Consider the following 18,490-nt stretch of genomic DNA (forward strand, 5'->3'; position numbering starts at 1 on the left):
GTAGTCGTGTAATAAGTAGGATAATGTACAGTGAGCCGGTCACTATAGTAAAATAAACTCCTGCAGGGTGATGCAAGACCCCTCTGTTTTGCGTCACCCTGTACAGCTTTATTTCGCGATAATGACTGGCTCTCTGTACATTATCCCTTACATATCACAAGGAAACACATCATAAGAATGTCTTAATTGCAATACCAAGTAAAACAGGTTGATAATTTCACTGGGTCCTCCAGTTTCACTTGTAACTCTTGTAACGACAAAATAGAGAAGAGGCAGCAGTAGACTTAATCTCTATATGTGATACATTGATGTTTTTCTTCATTTTTTTGTCTGATAATCCAAGGCACACTTTCAGAGAGGATTTTAAAATCAACAGGCACACCATCAGCTGTTAGGTTAAGAAACATCTCTACACTACAGTGTCCAATCAGGCATCTTCTGCCAGTTGTATCTGATCAGAAATCAGATTGTAGCCCAAGCCATTGCTGTTATTTTGAGTTTCAGTTTCCAAGAACGCCAATTCATGTACTCTTCAGGTATTCTTTTATGGTCACCTGTCTTGACTTTGAGTTGAGTACTGCTTCTCACTGCCCTTGTGTCCGGTTCTCTTTCTCTCCGAGTCGCTGGGTTTCGGTCGGACCGGGCAAACGCAGACCGAGGCCCCCGCAATGTGTTTGGGTAAATCTGGTCCACGCCCCCATTGTCCCTTCTGAGGGTCAAACACCTGCGTTCCCCGAGAGAAACTCATGTTTTCCCAGCTGTACCCGCCCAAAACATAAATTTTATCCCCCCACACCCCCACGCCGGCTTCGCTGTTTGGCTGTAAGAGGGGGGCGATAGTGGTCCACTGGCTAGTTTGGGGGTTAAAAGCCTCCACACTCAGGATGTCAAAGCGCTCCATGCTCTCCTCATGGTCGTCACTCCCTCCAATGGCATAGATTCGGTCCTGGAGTGATGCCATGCAGTGCCAACCTCGTGCCAGGGTCATGGCTTGGCACTCCATCCATGTGTCACCGTACTTCGGGTCGTAACTCAGAACATCACGGCGGTACGGCCCAATCTGGTAATCGTGTCCTCCCGAAATGTAGATCACCTCTTTGTGTACAGTCCCAGCATGGCCATAAGTAAATCTACAGAGCAGGAAAGACAGGAAATTAAGATGAACCTGTAGTAAAGAACGCAACCACACTGCCTTTATGAAACTCTATGGTCTTCTTCAGGTATAGTAAATATCTCTGCATTTAAAAACTGGCTACAGTAGTACATTGCAGCTACTGCAAAGGGACTCAGTATTACATTTCTTTAATTATTATTATTATTATTATTATTATTATTATTATTATTATTATTATCATCATTATTTAAACACGTGTAATTTCTGCACATGTAATATGAAAGAAATGTCATAGATATCCACACAGAATTCACAGTACATGTGCAGATTAAGTAGACACAGTTATGAGGAAAGGTTAATATACAGAATGCCAAACAGCTTTACAGATGTGCCACAAGTCCAATATCTGAAGATAAAACCTTTAGTAAGACTTCCAGAGACCTAACCTGTTAAAAACCATAACTGCAATTTAGTCTCTGTTGTAATTCAACTCGTCAACCAGTTAACAAGTTGTTAATAGCTAAATCAGTTATGTTAGACCTAGACAGCAGTCAGTATGTCCTGAGTTGAGGGTACCCAGCAGTGACAGTCCAGAAAAAAAAAATCGAAATTTAAAAATAAACGAACTGGGAAAGAAAGCGAATAAAAGACTGACCTGGGTAGTCCCGCCACATATGTCCAGTAGTCCTCCGAGGGATGATACATCTCCACAGACGACAGCGCCCCACTATCGTTACGCCCCCCCACAGCAACCAGACACTGGCCAATCGCCCCCAGGTAAAAATCAACACGCCGCTGGTTCATTGGGGCACCCTGTCAACACAGGAACCGCTGGACTACAGATATCTCTGCACATTCTCACAGGAACCAGTGGACCACAGATAACTCTGCACTGTCTCACAGGAACTGTTGGACTACAGATATCTCTGCACATTCTTGCAGGAACCACTGGATTACAGATATCTCTGCACACTCTCACAGGAACCGTTGGACCACAGATATCTCTGCACATTGTCACGGGAACCGCTGGACTACAGATATCTCTGCACTGTCTCACAGGAACCACTGGACAATAGATATCTCTGCACATTCTTGCAGGAACCACTGGATTACAGATATTTCTGCGTACTCTCACAGGAACCGTTGGGCCACAGATATCTCTGCACATTCTCACAGGAACCGTTGGACTACAGATATCTCTGCACTGTCTCACAGGAACCGCAGGACTACAGACATCTCTGAACATTCTCATATTTCTGTCACTCAGTGAGGGGGCAGAACTCTGCAGTCATTAGGGTTTGAAGATTTTTCAAATCAATGACCATATTGATATTAAGCATTTTGCATTTCAGCATTAGCCTGAAAAAACAAGAGTATATTTTCATGTATACAAATAGGTAATGAGTTTGTGTTGCATTTAGGCTTATATCTCATTAGTTTATTTTTTGAAAGTAAAATGAAGTGACCAGCTGGACAGCATACAGCAGGGTATAATATGAGCTTTAATTGGGTTAAACGTAATAATCTTATAAAGGGGTATAATTATTTCTGACAGGCTGACCATCCATAAAACGTTTAAGCTGCATGACTCATTTGATTTCTAGTTGAGGTATAGCACATATATCTTTTCAGTTATGTTATTGTATAGGCTAATGACTTGTGTGAATGCAGGTGGTGTAGCGTGTAATTTACCTTAACCCACAGGTTGTTGCGGGGGTCATAACGATACAGCAGGTTACTGGCAGCATCCCCACCATTGTCCCGTGATGAGCTGCCCCCGGCCGTGAAGATGAAACCCCCCAGCACCGCTACACAGTGGTGGCTCCTCTGTGCTGGGAGCTGAGTCTCTACCACCCACGCTCCTGTCTCCTCATCTAACCAGCACACCTCCGCGCTAAGCTCCTCTCCGCGCTCTGACACTTCTCCTCCGACCAGCAGGAGGCGCTCCACGCCCCCCCGGAGCCCAGATCGCCGCGTCTGTAGCAAGGGCTGAGCGCTGACGTGGGCGTGGTAACCCACTGCCTCTTCGACGAGAGCCTCGCATCCGGCCTCCGGGGGCAGCAGAGAGCGCAGGGCGGGCAGCACCCGCTCCAGGACGTCAGCCGGCGGGATGAGGGGGAAACGGATGTGCGAGAGGAGCTGGTGGGCGAACGCAGCGCGTTCGGACCGTTGGCTCAGCCACTGGAGCGTGGCCTGGAGCAGGGCCTGTTCGTTGTCATGCTGCACCTGTTCGTCCGCCAGGTAAGCGTTCAGCTTACTCAGACGCATGTCCCTCAAAAACTCGGGCGTGAAAGACAGCGTGGCAAAACGCTCCAGGATGAAACGGTCGATGAAGCTATCCAACCTTTCCAGACTGTACAACAAGGCCAGTTCCTGGAGGTACAGGTAGTTCTCCTCGCTTACTTCGTTCTCCAAATACTGACAACAGAAGTCCACGATCCTCCACACCTGAAGCAGGTGAGCCGTCTCCAGCACGTAATCGATATTCCCGCCATCCAGAGGTAGCTCGCCGCTGTACAGGAAGTCCACTACAGCTTTCACGCCCACGTACGACACCCCGACAAGCTCCACCTCAAACTGCCGCTCCTCACGCATGCCCAGCGTGAACATGGCCTGGAAGTATGGACTGGACACAGCCAGTAGAGCTCGGTGTGCAGGAATCCGCTGGTCATCAGCCACCAACACCACGTCACAAAGCTGACCGCTCTGCCTCTGCTCATTCAAGCCCTGCAGAAGGCAGCTGGCCTGGTCAGACCAGCGATACACCTGTGACAAGAGCAGCAGATTGACCTGAATCGTAGATGTACTCCATACGAGATGAGGCTGAGTAAGTGAGAGGTAATAAAGGATATACTTTTTGTGTATTCAAATAGAAGGGAAAAAAACGGGGGGAAAAGGCGGGTCCTGGCATACCTTGGAAGATTCGCTTATTCTATGGGGACGAGAAACACGTGCTGGTCTCCCACCATCCATTGCGTCATCTCCCTGTATCACTAACTGATAACGTGAAAACACAAAAAGCTGTTCAACATCTTGAAACTACACTGGAAAAGTGGGTGGGTATGAAGTAGAGGGGGACGAACTAATTTAGATCCGAAGTGAAACTGAAATTAGTTTAACACGCAATGGATGATGTTAAACTGAAATAATACAAGATATTTTCCGTGAGAAAACTTTTGGATTAATAGCAAAGGAGACAATGACAGAATGACCAGGAGACATGAATACAGACACCAAGAACGCGCCAAGAAAAACGTAAAGCGACAGGAAAACAATGGTACAGACGTTAAACTGACAAATAAATTGTGTGCTCTCGCTGACTTAGCCAAGCACACTGAAGAATCTAAGTTATGCAGCAAGCTATCGACATCCATTGTGAGTCATCCTATCTGTGTGCATTGTACAGCTATCTGACAGAAGGGACAACGTGTCTTCAAAACACATCGATAACATTTACCACATTGTCATTCTTCATTGTAAGTCAACATCAGTTTCCCGTTTTAACTTTGCACGAAAAATCAAACGATGGAGTTAACGAAATGTTGTCTAGGAAGTATAGTTCTTCTTCTTTGTCTGAAGGACTGGAACGTACACGATGTGTAGCTTTACCGCCCCCATCAGTAGTGGCGGATACTGCTCCTGCCGTGAAGCAACAGTGCTACCCTCTATGCCACCTTGCGCAACACACAAGTGCAGTCTAATTTATTAAAATATGTACGGCTCTGTGTTATTTTTTTTTTTATCCCACATTAGAACTAGAATGCGAGTTGCGCTCTTTTTTCTGTCTTGCTGGCAGTCGCAACCATACCATACATGCATTTCATAGTAAGCCCAATGCCTTGTCCACGTAGACAAAGAAAATATGTTCACCACAACAACACTATCTGAATTCACTCATAGTTGAATTGTCGCAGCACTGACACGCTAAATTAACTCAGTGCATTATGCTGTATTAAGCTTCACACAAGGTGATTTTCTCTGACTCCGTATGCCGGGGGGTTACAGGCGTGGTGTTGGCTGCTAACTACTGTCTAACCAGGTTTACATTAGCTCTACCTTATTTTTATTAGACGAATTCGTAAAGCGTGTGTTAGAGAAAGAAAGTGGACATTCTGACGGGGAAGGAAACATAAGAATGACCATGAAAGAACGTCTGGCCCCTCACTTGCGCCTGGATCTCTTTTTCTAAACACTCTTGTATTTTCTCTCAAAGTATCTTTCAAATTAGATAATCACAACAAACGCTTCGGTTAGATCTGAGGCACTATACAATGGGAGGCATTGGCAGGTAGAGCCCATTTAGGCCTACTTGCTGCATTATGACAGCGTTTCAAGAGATGACGGAACCACTTCCGTCCGCACTTGGCCCCAAGCTTGAGGTAAGTCTGTTTTAGATAGGATAGGGTATTTGTAAATGACGGAATGCATTCGTTCAATCCACTCATCTATAAATGTTTTCCTTGACCGTTGACCGTGTTTTAATTTGCGCCCTTAAATCGGCTGCAGTCGTGTTAATAACCCTCAAATATATCTAAAGCACGCATTTCACTCCGTGAATGCTCCATTGTTATTCACTGCTTAGTTTGAGTTAATTATTCTCCATAATCCATATATTGTATAACACCCCATTGTTCTCGCGCACACACACAAAAAAGATGCTGTGTTGACAGCCCACAAGATGGCACAATAACGCAGTCAAATATTCCACAATAGAAACGGATAGCAATAATTTGGCTGAATCCCCCAGTTGGCCAATAGGAGGAGGTGAGTCCTGCATTATGGGACGTTGGTTGAGTCGAACGGCAACCTGACAGACGAACATCACCAACGCCCATAAACTCGCAATAGGAAATGAATCGAGTGGTGAAAATACCCTAACCGCCTTCCCATTCAATTGAGAGAGGACACGTCCCGCTAAGCGCAGCTCTTTGTATCGAAAGCGGAGCCTCATCTGCCTGCAGCGGGAATTTCTGTCAGTATCGCTGTCCGTCTGCTGTCCAGGTCTCATCTCGGATTTAAGACTGCTGCTTTTTCTGCTGTCTTTCCCTGATTTACTTCTATAACCTTGATCGTTTTGCACAGGCACCAGTACTACTTATCCATTCTCTTTGCGTCCGTCAAAATGGCAACACGAATCGATAAAGAGGCTTGCAGAGAATCTTACAATCTGGTCCGCGACGACAACTCAGACATAAACTGGTGAGTAACAGCGGCAGGCATTGATCAGGGTGTTAGATGTAGTGCTGAGGGGTTTGCGTTCCAGCTTAGTGGAGAGTTGGGAAATCAGGATTTCATAAGAGGGTCGAACAATGGGGAGCTATTCATTCACTTTTTAATTCATAATTAATCTCAACAGTTACATAGACTGAATTCAGCTATTATCAGTTGCTACTAATCACGGATGCGCCCACTGATTTACCGTAATTTGGTAACAATGTCTATCAGACAATTCAACAGATAGCTTTACATAATGTTCACAGTTAATTGACTGTTCGTCTTCAACTGGATTAATATCTGCCACTTATGTTCTATTGTTCGAAGGGCTGCTTTCAAATACGACGGCTCCATGATTGTGCCAGCAGGACAGGGGGCCGATTACGAAGACTTCAAGAAGCTGTGCACAGGTAAGCCATGCATACACAGTGCAAGGTTCATTCGCTTTAATTACGGATATGTACTACGTTTATTTCTGTGAAAGCTCTGGGTGAACTACAGTGTCATAAACCTTGTGTAATACGGTTTTGCTGGACCAGAACCCGCTAATTATGTCAGTTCCTTGACTGTGTGCTCATTCATCACGAGACATACAATTGATATTTCATCTAGATTCGAGATATGCGCCTTCAGACGCAACCAATCAGAGTCGGCATACGGATGCAACATTTAACTGAGCAAAATCATTTTGAAGCTTGTTGCATGATTTGTCTCTTCTCGTGAACTCTTGCTTGCTACTTGTGACGCCCTCTCCGATGTGACGCTTTATTCTGGTCCAACTCTGTCCGTAATAGGTAGTCAGTTTATTAGTCGGAGTTCCAACAGGCTACGGCCCCTTTCCTGAACCGTATGCACATAACAAGGACTGCAGGAAGTACCTACTATAACCAAAGTATGCACCTGTCCTCGAAATTTCGGTAAATGAGTTTCAGATCACGTGATGAAAATGATTGGTGGCATTTTTATGATCCTGTTTAGTTTAGTGAAGTTTTATGAGTTTCCTTTCTTAGCACTGGCCGTTTTCCGTTAAATAATTACTACAACGTGTGATTCTCGTACAGTTTCACGTTGCGTCGTTTTAAACACATGAGCACAGGTCGAATTACGAAATCTCATTCTCTGGCACAGAAAATGGGAGTGTAACCCCCATGAGAGGAGAAAAATGATGTCACTCTCCCTTCTCTCATTCTCTCATCCCCAACTTAATAGAACTGGGCGTGGCTCTCGCTCACCAAATAGAGCGCTGTGGCTGCGCTTGTGAGCGCTTAGTGAATACCCACGGAAAACTCTGCTTTAGTTTAACGCTTCGGGGCTCGCATAGCGACATAACCTCTGATGCTTCAAGGATCACGAGACCTATTAAACCTGAATTGGCTTCTTTGATATCAGAAACACATACCTTCCTTGTTGGGAAATTAGTCGCTTGCAAAGAGGAAGGAGGGGACCACCAGTTTATGGCGTAAAAAAACATAATTTAAAAATACACGTGGATTTAATTAGATTCGGAGAAAATACATTAGTGTCTTGTGGAAGTGAAGAGTTACCAAATCACGTTTGTCTGTTCGTTGTTTTTTTTTGTTTTTTGTTTTTTTCCTTTCCGCTGTATCATCACAGTGGCGGTGCGGTTGTCAAAGCGACATTTATGCTCAGTCAGCGTTTAGAACGGCAGCGGGCAGTCGCTCAGAGGGAAGAGAATTGTGACAGACCCTCAGGGGAAGTAGAATTGGAGGAAGCCAAGCTATACTTACGGGAAACGCCACAAGAATATTCTCATCCAATCAGAGTGAATACAGAGTTGATTACTAGAGATCGCACTTCTCCACTACTTACCATATAAAGTTATGTTCACAGAACACACTACTTCCTAAAAGTGTCTAGTTTTTCTAGCATGGCTCTTTGTCTAAATGGCCAGTGAGTCATATCATTCTTCATTTACACCAATGTATTCTTATGATAATTTGTTATATATTTATTACTTGTCATTCAAACTCTCAGTCAGACTTGATAACAAACTGACATATCATAGTTTCCACTGTGCAGCTTGTTAATATTAAACCCAGTTAATGAACACGAAACTGTGTAATATTAGATATGGTCTGAGTTGTGAATAAAGTGACTTTGTTTCACAGTGAGCTAAATTCCTGTGGCCAGTCTAACAAGCTTTGGTAAACAAACAGTACATGATTTTTACCTCCCACATCAGTGAAGAACAAAAAGAAAGTGGGGGGGGGGGGGCGGGGGTTGAGGAGTGGCAGGGAACCAGGACAGGCAGATGTGGATTCAGTAGTTTAGTGAATCTTTATGTTCTCTCAAACACTGTCACAGTGTATTGTTGACCTAACTGTCACGTGATGTGACACACAAAGATCAAGTTGCCTCTGTTACCTGGAAATTCAAGTTAATCCCTGTAGTGCGGGTGAATGAAACAAACAGGTTCAAAGCAAGGAATCAAAGTTCATTCATAAAGTTAATCAATAGAGGGAAATAATGCTTATGTAAATGTGTTTCCAAAGCTTCGTCATGAGACAGACATAGATTTCTACGTATAGAAAGAATTGAGATGTCTTGGATAAGATAACCAAATAAAAAAGTTGAAAAGGAAGAGACAGGCCAATGAATAATGTTATCTCAGTGGTGAGTGAAGATATTTGGCAGAGTTTCTTTCTCAAGGACTACGTGGAAATGAACTTGTGTCTGAACGCAGCCCTAAAGCTACTGCAATGCAGTCATCGTGCATCAGAGAGCAGATGCCCTAAGAGTTACTGTGGCATATATACTTCTCACTCTCTCTCTTTCTCAGCCCTCTGTGTGTGTGTGTGTGTGTGTGTGAGAGAGAGAGAGAGAGAGAGAGAGAGAGAGAGACAGACTCATAGGCTGAACTGTCCACTTTCAATCAATCTGTTGACCTGAATACCTCCCCTCTTCTCCCATTCTCTCCATTTTGCCTTGTTTGTGTTTGGTGGCGAGCCAAACATTTGACGCTAGTGTGCCTCTGTTCATGCTTATTATGATTGAAAAGGGCCTCAGTAACACAGCATTCTCCTCTATTCACACATTATGTACTGTCTGTCTGCCCGGCCAGCTAGCCTGGACTTGATTTCACTAAATTGTGTCCAGATGAACTTTCTCTGGAATGCTATAGAGCTCAGGAAATCTGGTCAAACTTAAAAAAAAAAAGAAACAAAAACAAAGAAACAAACAAAAAGTCTACTCCAACTTAAAATTTGAAGGGAACCGTGATAGCCTTTCTTTTCAAAGTCCTGTTAAAAAGAAATCTTTGTCATAAGATGAGTAAACTCAAGAAAGCTCTTTGTACTGGTATCTGGACATTCTTCGTTGCTTGTCAGTACAATTTAATTTATGCTCAAGATTGGTCTCAGGATTGAGGAAACCTGACAGGACACTAGAAGCTAACTCTGAAGAGAGAGATGAATAAAGATTAATATAGGTTCTCAGATATTCTGCTGTTTATGTTTCAAAGCCCAGTTTCTGAAGTCCTGTCTCTCTCTCTCTCTCTCTCTCTCTCTCGCTCGCTCACTCGCTCTCTCTCTCTCTCTCTCTCTCTCTCTCTCTCTCTCTCTCTCTCTCTCTCTCTCTCTGTCAGATGACGAGCGTCTGTTTGGCTTTGTGAGGATCACGACAGGGGATGCTATGAGCAAGAGGGCTAAGTTCACACTCATCACCTGGATCGGTGAGAACATAAGCGGTCTCCAGCGGGCCAAGATCAGCACCGACAAGACGCTGGTCAAAGACGTCGTGCAGGTTGGTTGGAACGTAACACAGATTGTTACTACTTCGACTTGACGCTACAGGTGTAAGAAAACAGAAGAGCCTCCAAACAAATTAGAACAGAGCATGCAAATGCTCTTGCCCAATGAGCACTATGTGGTTCTCTACCTGACCCTGACCACAAGGCTCTGATAAAGTACAGATATCTCTCACTTTCCTGCGGACTCTCTCTCTCTCTCTCCCTCTCTCTCTCTCTTTCTCTCTCTCTCTCTCTCTCTCTCCCTCCTCCCTCTCTCTCTCTCCCTTCTGTGCACTCTTGCATGCTTTCACGCATCTTCTTTTCACATTGAAATATCTGTAATTTTTTTTTCCATATCAGTTGTGTCAAGATCTTTACCTTCTGTTGTGTGTGTGTGTGTGTGTGGTTTTTTTTTTCCACACAGAACTTTGCCAAGGAGTTTATGATCAGCGATCCACGAGAGTTAGAGGAGGCATACCTCCGCAACGAGCTGAAGAAGGCGGGGGGAGCCAACTACGACGCCCAGGCGGAGTAGAGCCCCACAGAGCACAGACACAGGAAAACAGGGGTCGGGGGGTTTGAATGAGAGGGATGGGGGAGACATCACACAGATACACACACACACACACACACACACACACACATGCGCGCGCATGTATACATGCAGACAGACGTGCACACATACACACACACACACACACACATACACACACAGTCTTGTCCTTGCCCCTCTCCATAGTATGGTTGTGGTTGAATTATCTGCTGTACTGTTTATCATCTCATTATAATCTCAGCTATGGCTGTGAGTTTGGACTTGTTTTGACCTGAGGTGTCTTATTTTGTACCATGATTATCACTGGATCAATTAGAGTTTGATACGAGAATACTTCATCGGCTCCTGATTGGATATGCCATGCCATCACTGTGATTTGACTGTGATACTGCAGTCCAAAGACACGCCCACCTCAGGCAGTGGAGGTTCAGATCTCAGCCTAGCGTTATTTGTTGACATCTCCCTGTCCCACCCCTCAATGCAGACCACTGTGTTTACCGCCTCAATCTCCCATGGAGAGAGAGGCATCATGGGGAGTGTGCATGCGTACATGCGTGTCTGTGTGTGTATGTGTGTGTCTGTGTGTGTGTGTGTGTGTGTTTGCGGACACTACACTGTGATTGGCTAATCTTCGTACAGAGGGGTGGGATTTAGATCAGTATGTTGTCCTCAGATCCAATAGGAGGAGGATATCTCTTCAGCCCCAAAGCCTAGAGAAGCCATTTCTCTGGTGTAGCTTTTCTTCTTATTCAACTGAAACAAATCTCATTTTTGTTCCTTTTTAAATAATGATTTTTATTTGTTGCAAGAGTGTAATCTGTTGTTACTTTTCTGGAAAAAAAACATTGTGGCCAAGGAGCCAAGAAAAGAAAATGTCAAAAAGAATATGGGCACAAAAATAAAACATTTCAAAATAAAATGTTTTTTTTTTTTTTAATATTGCAGTTCCTTTTGATGTATGTGTGTATGCATGTGCGTGTGTGTGTGTGCAAGAGAGTGAGTTTGTGTGCGTGTGGAAAATGAAGGGGATGACTGTGATGTCACTGGACTTGGGAACCGGTGTAACATTCAGTTTCACTGAAGTCTATAGAACATTTCAGCTCCTAAATTTAAAGTTCGCTTATTTAGGACTCTTGTTCTGCGCCCTCCTTTAGTTGTTATGCCCCTGTTACGCCTGGCACTACTCCTCCTCTGCATACATTTGAACAGTCCCATGGGGCTTAGGAGACTCCCAGGGGTTGTCATGGTCACCACTAACTGTCAGGGGAACAGCCAATCAGCATCAAGCCAAGCTACTCTGCTCCAAAGTCTGTCAGTTATGCTCCCTGCTCACCCCTATTCCTCTGTCTACTAACCTCCTTTTTTTTTCTGTTGCTCTCTCTCTCCCCTCCTCTGCTCTTGTTCTCTGTCCCTCTTCCTGTTTTCCCCCTCTTTCTTTCTCCCTCTCTGCCCACCCCCATCCCCCACCCTCTGCTCCCTATGCACAGTTTAGTTTAGTCCAACAGATGTGAACTGGACTCCCTAATGAGATAATCTATAATCTGCAAGCCAATCTCAGGCTGCCTCTATGACACAGGCTTTTTGATGGCCAGAGTGACTCAGTGAGTTAAGCGTCAGGCAAAGTATGGCAAGAAACAAAGACATTTCAATTTAAAAGAGCAACTATGCTCAAATGCATTTTTTTATTTTACAGATAAGTTTAATTTTTGAATAATTTGATGATGCACTTTGACCACTTCATGTCCTTAATAATTTGGTTTTAGGATTATCACCGGAGGACAGCTAAGAATTTACATTAACGTACTTTACTTGCATACATTAACTACATAATATCTGTGCATGGCTGGTAAACAATCCAGAACTTAACCGAGAACTTCCAGGTTGTTCGGGGTAAATTTTGACATGACGAGTGTACATAAGTGTGTACACACGCGTTGACGAGTTGTGTATATGTACATTTGTCTGTGTTTGTTGCTGTGATTAATCTTGCTGGGAGTTGTATGTGTTGGAAGGCAGGTGCGGCAGTGTGTCAGTTGGGACTGTATTAATGAGATTAATGACTTTTGGGGCTGGATGTGTCTCTCATCGCAGTGGCAGAAGAGCCCTCCAATTCACTCTCCCATGGTCGTTTGTTCTTCACCTATACGTCTTTGCTCTCTCTCTCTCTCTCTCTCTCTTTCTCTCTCTCTCTCTCTCTCTCTCTCAGGCTAATGCTAATCTGCCTGGCCCTGTTTACTCTGTGTGAGTAGGTGTGCGTGTTCTGACAGCTCCACGTCTCATGCCAAGATTACTTCTTGCCTGCCTGCCCTCTGCTCAATCCCAGTGTGTGTGCGCGCGCGTGTGTGTGTGTGTGTGCTAGTGTGTGTGTGTCTTTGTTATAGCAGACTGCCCAGTGTCTACATAGATTCACAAAAAGAAGTTCCTGCCAGCAAACTCTCTTCAGATCCTTCCTGCATTCCACAGGACTCCCAGACCAGCATATTTTACAACCCGTGTATGCGTGCGTTTGTGTGTGTGTGTGTGTGTGTGTGTGTGTGTGTGTGTGTGTGTGTGTGTGTTTGTGTGTGCATTTCTCTCCTCTGCGAGTGGGAAGAGTCATCTGCATGTGCATGTTTTGTCCTCCTACTGATCCAGTCAGTTATTCTAACTATTTCTCATCCATCATCACTTTTCTTGTATTTATTTACTTGCTTGTTTGTTCATTCGTCTTGTGCCTCATTATTGTTTACAGTAAACCCATTACCAATCCCTCATACAGCATGTTTAAAAAATGCAGTCAGGGCTGAAAACTGCCTCCCAGGCAGAGAAAGTGAAACTGCTCTCATGGATCAGTTATCTCCCTATATATTCTCCCTCTGAGTGCTCAAAGGTTCCACACCCCCAACCCCCACACTTCCAATATGAAGTGTTCTAGCAAAGCTCAGGCCTAACTACAGAGGGGCTGTGTGTGTGTGTGTGTGCGCGCATGTTTCTTTGCTCCTTGGCGGCTCTCTGTCGCTGGCTGAATTTGCATCAGGACAAACACTGAGATTTCCATTCTCCATGTGCTCCTTTGAATGCACCAAACCCAAGCTGTCTTTTGGGCTCCCAGGCAGGGAATTTTTCAGCAGTGGGTTGGGGTGGGATGGGGTGAGACGGAGGGGTGGGGGTGTGTTACAGAGGTTGTTTTGGCTGAGCTGGAGTTGGAGAAAGGGTGGCGAAAAGGGTGGGGGGTAGGATTTGGGAGATGGGGGGGGGGTCCCTTTTTCAGCCCGTGTGAATTGGGGGGGTTTGAATGGGCCACTACTCAATGCTCCTGTATCCGCCACTCCGACTCTGGCACAGTGCTGTCATTGTCACAGGCCTTAATGATCTTCTCTTCGCCCAGCCACCCACCACTGCTGCAGTACCAACACCACCTACCTGCTGATGGAGGCAAGGGCCCTGACACAGACTCCAACAACCTTTCTCCAACACTCCCCATTAAGAGCCACTGATACAGTATAGGTGTAGTTCCTGCTGGAGCGTTTTTCTGCCCCAGTGTGCCACTCTTATCCTTCAAAGTTTGTTACACTCTCAAATGGCAAGGCAAAGCAGAGCAGAGAAAAGCCCCTGTTTCACAGCTGAGTCAGTGGTTCAGGTACTTGTAAGGGCTTTTATTGTTTTATTGTACAGGTGTGTGACAGTGTAAACAATCATACAGTTCATTTAACACTAGTGAATTTTCAATGTTTTATTTATTATCAATCTGTCATTGCTTCACAGCTGATGTTGTGAACGTTTGTCAATTACAGTCTATTATAGTCATTTAAAACTTATATTAATTTGTGCAGGTGTAAATTACCTCACAAACTATGACAGACTCATGGTACTTTGAATGTACCAGTAGATGACGGGTTTTCTTTCCCCTCTGTACTTATCTGTCTTAGCTCGCTAAGTTATTGACTTAAGAAGCTGTTCTGTTGCCCGGACTTGACTTATGTCCATCAGTAGCTCACGTCAGAGCAGTCCTACTTACAGTAGACTGCAGTGGGCAGCAGAAACACTGACCAGGATGAAATAGAGGTCTAAATACGTGTTAAGGTTCTTTTTCAAATACCTCACAGCTAATAACCGTAATATGTCACATATCAGTATAATGTTCACTGGGGCCTGAAATGAAATCAGTTTAGCGCTCATTACAGGTCTCTCTTCGCCCCCGTGAGATAGGGATAAGAAATACTTGTTTAATCTTGTCCTTGAGTTCCTGTCTCACCTTTTTTTTTGTGTGTGTGTGTGTGAATAAGGAGTCGAAACAAATTAAACAAATGTGTGATATCACTCTGAATCATGGTGGCTTGTAAGCTAATGCTTATGTCGTGGCAAGTCTCTGGATATCAGTAATAAGCCTGTGTTTGCTCTTTTCCTTTCCCTCTCTCTCTCTCTCTCTCTCTCTCTCTCACTCTAACACACACACGCCTTTACATTGCCATCCCATTGGAGAATTCACATTTAATTATCTTATGTACGGATCAATGGCCACAGTAAAACAGCTGTTTATTTATTGATCATCTGCATGTAGCTTCTAATAAGACTTAAAACATGACCTCGCTGCAAAAGGTCAGATGTGAAGGTCACCTTATAAGGTCAACTCTCACAATCTCGGGGAGTGGGGGGGTGGGGGGGGTGGGGGTTGTTCTTAGCTTGCGAGGAGAGCTGTGTAATTACATTGTGAATCATTAGGGAACAGGCTCTATGACACAGTTATAAATCACTGGAAGCTCACAGACTGTTTAAAATGGACACACTCACTCTGATGAATAAAACCCTTTGTGAACTGGAGAAATGCTCTGATAGCAGCCCTTCAGACTGACTGCAGGTAAGAACGGGGAGAGTCTGGTACTGTTAAATGTAATACTTTTTCACAGTTCAGTATAATCTAACAGCAGTGGCTCAGCCACACTTTCATCACCCTGCACCGCCCTCTCCCGTTCTTCCTCTTTTTTTTTCTTTTAATTTCTACTTCTTCGTAATTCTGCGAGCATTTTTGAGGTGTAACCAAGCGTTACCAACATATCCTGTGCTTTATGCAACCCTGCCAATGTCACAGTAATCTATCAAAGCAAATTTGACTTTACTTTGGAACACCCAAATGAGGCAAGGCAAATATCAAACGTAAGCCCATGACATCAGTCAGATATAGAGTTACAGCAGAAAGCATGGACCATGTGGTGTACATCCGCTGACTAAAGACATGTTTCTGAAAAGACAGAGACCACTTGGGAAACACACAGGACAAAGTAGTCATGTGTTAGTCACACACTGCAAAGCCAAATCAGCTGTACTCAATGCTCTCACAATCAGTACAACACAGATCTAGAGAGTGTGTTTGTGTGAGTATGTGTGTGTGTGTGTGTGTATGTGTCTCTATGTCTGGGTGGGGTGAAATTTCTAAAGAGTGTTCTTTAGTTGCTCTATATGTATTTTCGCTTCTGTTTTTTTCTTTTCTTTTTATTTCCTTCTCGTAATATTGGATTGTACTCCAGGAAAAATGAAGAGTGCCCCCTAGTGAGGTCAGTATTACTCTTTCTGCAGACAAGCACCAATGAACACAATGAGGCTCAAGTCACAGCTGTGGTTTGCGTGCATTGTGTGTGTGTGTGTGTGTGTGTGTGCGTGCATTGTGTGTGTGTGTGTGTGTGTGTGCGTGCATTGTGTGTGTGTGTGTGTGTGTGCGCGGGTATGTGTGCATGTGTGTGTTTGCAAGTTAAAGTGTGGGCGCTCAACTTTTCACCATTTCCTGTATAGTCAGTGTGCAGTGACTTTTACCATATAGGGAAGTAAAGAAGGTGGCAGAAGTAAAAGAAGAAGTGCTGATAAGAGAGAGAGAGAGAGAGAGAGAGAGAGAAAGAGAGAGAGACTCACTTCATGCCTCAACTTGCAACTGATAGAGCTGGAGACAGTAACTGAGGGGTTTCTGCCAGTGATACATATCAAGCCAAGAATGCCTTCACGAGAAAGTCCATATTAGCCACAGAGTTGAAACTGCAGGCTAGTACATTTCATTCAGCATTTGTCTGTACCTGTTTGAGACATGTTCAAAAACGAACGCACGGCAAATTGCTCTTTCAGATCGGACAGCCCCCCCGTCTCATTCAGTGTACCTGATTATGTAACAGTCACCAAATGTTTTACTCACGTCACTCATAGCTGGACCTTTTAATGACAACACGTACTACAACACACACTGACGAAAACACACAACTCGCCCCTAAAGCTCAGGTCTAAGGAAGAACAGAAGTGTATCAGTGTGGCCCATTCACAAACATACTGTGCCCGAGTCATTCACTAATCACCACTAATCAACTTCTTGATGAGCTGAGTTAGGTGTGTCGCTGCTGGGCCGGAACAAATGTGCTGTTGCCCTGTGGGATTGGAAAGACAGGACTGTTTAGGTACACATCTCATTAGCAGGCTTCAGTCATTATAATTCATTAATTAAGCTTTAGCACTTCTGTTGAATATTATTAGATATTATGACTTACATCAACAGCCTGTCATATATATCATTCATATTCTGCTTTAAAAAAAAAATGTCTGAGTCCATATGTTTTGAAATGTTGCTTTGTTCATCTACACTTCCTGTTCGGGTCTGTTCAGTTATGTTCTTCTTTTTTTCTTTTTCCTGAAAATACCTCCAGGTCATCAGCGCCTAGCTGATTACTCTTAATCTGGTAAAGGGCGACAGTACAACGAGATCCCCAAAACTTCAGTTTTGAACAAATGATTTAAGAGGAGCAGCGGTGATCTGAATTGTGCATTTTCTGTGCATACACTTTTGGTACATATACAATGTATCTGGGTCTGTAATGTAACAGAGGTTTTCAGAGAGGAGGCTATTTACAATATACAGAACATTGCTCAAGAATTGCAGATGACTCACTAGAGACTGTCACGTGTTGTAACTCAATTAACCTGAGGATCTGCGTTTGCTTTCTCTTCCTTGCATTAATGCTAGCATAGGCTGTGACAGGGCTTTACAGATGTGTTACTGTCTTGTGTTGCTATGGTAAAACCACAAGTATTTGCTCTATCTCTTTGACTCAGAGACTTCCTTTCCTGACACGGTGCCATATCCAATTTGTTTAAGTTCTTATAAACACCTCTACACTGTTTTTTTTTTTTCCTTCCTCTTCTTCTTTTCTTTTTTTTTAAATCTCTCATTCACTTCACCTTCTTATCTGGCTACAGACAGTCAGTCAGACAGAAGCATCTTTTTAGTGTTTGTGTCTCTCACACTGGTGTTGATAAAAGTTGTTGTTACTTTACCGTGTCAGCCCTAACTCCGTCAAACATCTAATATTTGTTTGGTTTGTTGAATGTGCAGACATATGACATAGAAAGAGCCAATTCACTAGGCCTAAAGACAGTACAAAACATCCATAATAGACGCTGTATATTCATCCCAGAAAAAGGAACGATGTCACGCATGTCTCATAGAGATCACATTGCAAGTTAGTGATTTTGTAAACACTAACGCATTGCTGGAATTTAAGACCCCGGGACCTGTGCTTCTGAAATGTCAACTGCTTAGCATGCGTTCCTGCTGGAACAATAATGCCCTGGCTCGTGCGATCCACTCAATAGGGAAGAATTTAGTCCTCAGCATGAGCAGAGAGTCAGCCAGGCCTGCACGCTGCGAGAAGGTTGAATGACGTTTAAATCTTTAAAAGTGCTTCAAAGAGTAGTTCGTGTACCTTACACCTATGCGGTCACGTATTACGGTCCTTGATACTGTTTTTAAATAGAAGAAATCAAAAAAAGGTTTTGGATGAGTGTTAACGTGAGAAGAAAGAAAAAAACCCGGCAGCGGAGCGTGTACCACGAGCACTGCTGTTTGACG

The 18,490-nt window shown here is 44.0% G+C and overlaps 2 protein-coding genes across 2 annotated transcripts; one reads left to right on the forward strand and one right to left on the reverse strand.

Moving 5' to 3' along the window:
* Window positions 1–503: 503 nt before the first annotated feature.
* LOC115826565 (kelch-like protein 36) lies at window positions 504–4,650 on the reverse strand. Its single transcript, XM_030790444.1, has 5 exons — window positions 4,572–4,650; window positions 4,028–4,111; window positions 2,807–3,880; window positions 1,770–1,927; window positions 504–1,130 (listed from the first exon to the last, which is right to left on the reverse strand). The coding sequence occupies exons 1-5, from the start codon at window positions 4,587–4,589 to the stop codon at window positions 551–553; spliced, it is 1,914 nt and encodes a 637-aa protein (XP_030646304.1). The 5' UTR covers window positions 4,590–4,650; the 3' UTR covers window positions 504–550.
* Window positions 4,651–6,034: 1,384 nt separating this feature from the next.
* On the forward strand, window positions 6,035–10,696 carry LOC115826819 (coactosin-like protein). Its single transcript, XM_030790727.1, has 5 exons — window positions 6,035–6,086; window positions 6,197–6,313; window positions 6,656–6,738; window positions 9,933–10,090; window positions 10,501–10,696. Exons 2-5 carry the CDS (start codon window positions 6,237–6,239, stop codon window positions 10,609–10,611), a joined length of 429 nt encoding a protein of 142 aa, XP_030646587.1. The 5' UTR covers window positions 6,035–6,086; window positions 6,197–6,236; the 3' UTR covers window positions 10,612–10,696.
* Window positions 10,697–18,490: the final 7,794 nt, after the last annotated feature.

Source organism: Chanos chanos, chromosome 13 (genome assembly GCF_902362185.1).
Source record: "Chanos chanos chromosome 13, fChaCha1.1, whole genome shotgun sequence".
Lineage (NCBI taxonomy): Eukaryota > Metazoa > Chordata > Actinopteri > Gonorynchiformes > Chanidae > Chanos > Chanos chanos.

Excerpts from the sequence above, each read along its gene's own strand:
- LOC115826565 (XM_030790444.1), bottom strand. Across the intron at positions 3,881-4,027 it reads GAATAAGCGAATCTTCCAAG|GTGTATCGCTGGTCTGACCA; the intron begins GTATGCCAGGAC and ends CTCTTGTCACAG. Across the intron at positions 1,928-2,806 it reads GCAACAACCTGTGGGTTAAG|GGTGCCCCAATGAACCAGCG; the intron begins GTAAATTACACG and ends CTGTGTTGACAG.
- LOC115826819 (XM_030790727.1), top strand. The coding sequence starts at position 6,237 with ATGGCAACACGAATCGATAAAGAGGCTTGCAGAGAATCTTACAATCTG. Across the intron at positions 6,314-6,655 it reads GACAACTCAGACATAAACTG|GGCTGCTTTCAAATACGACG; the intron begins GTGAGTAACAGC and ends TATTGTTCGAAG. Across the intron at positions 6,739-9,932 it reads CTTCAAGAAGCTGTGCACAG|ATGACGAGCGTCTGTTTGGC; the intron begins GTAAGCCATGCA and ends TCTCTCTGTCAG.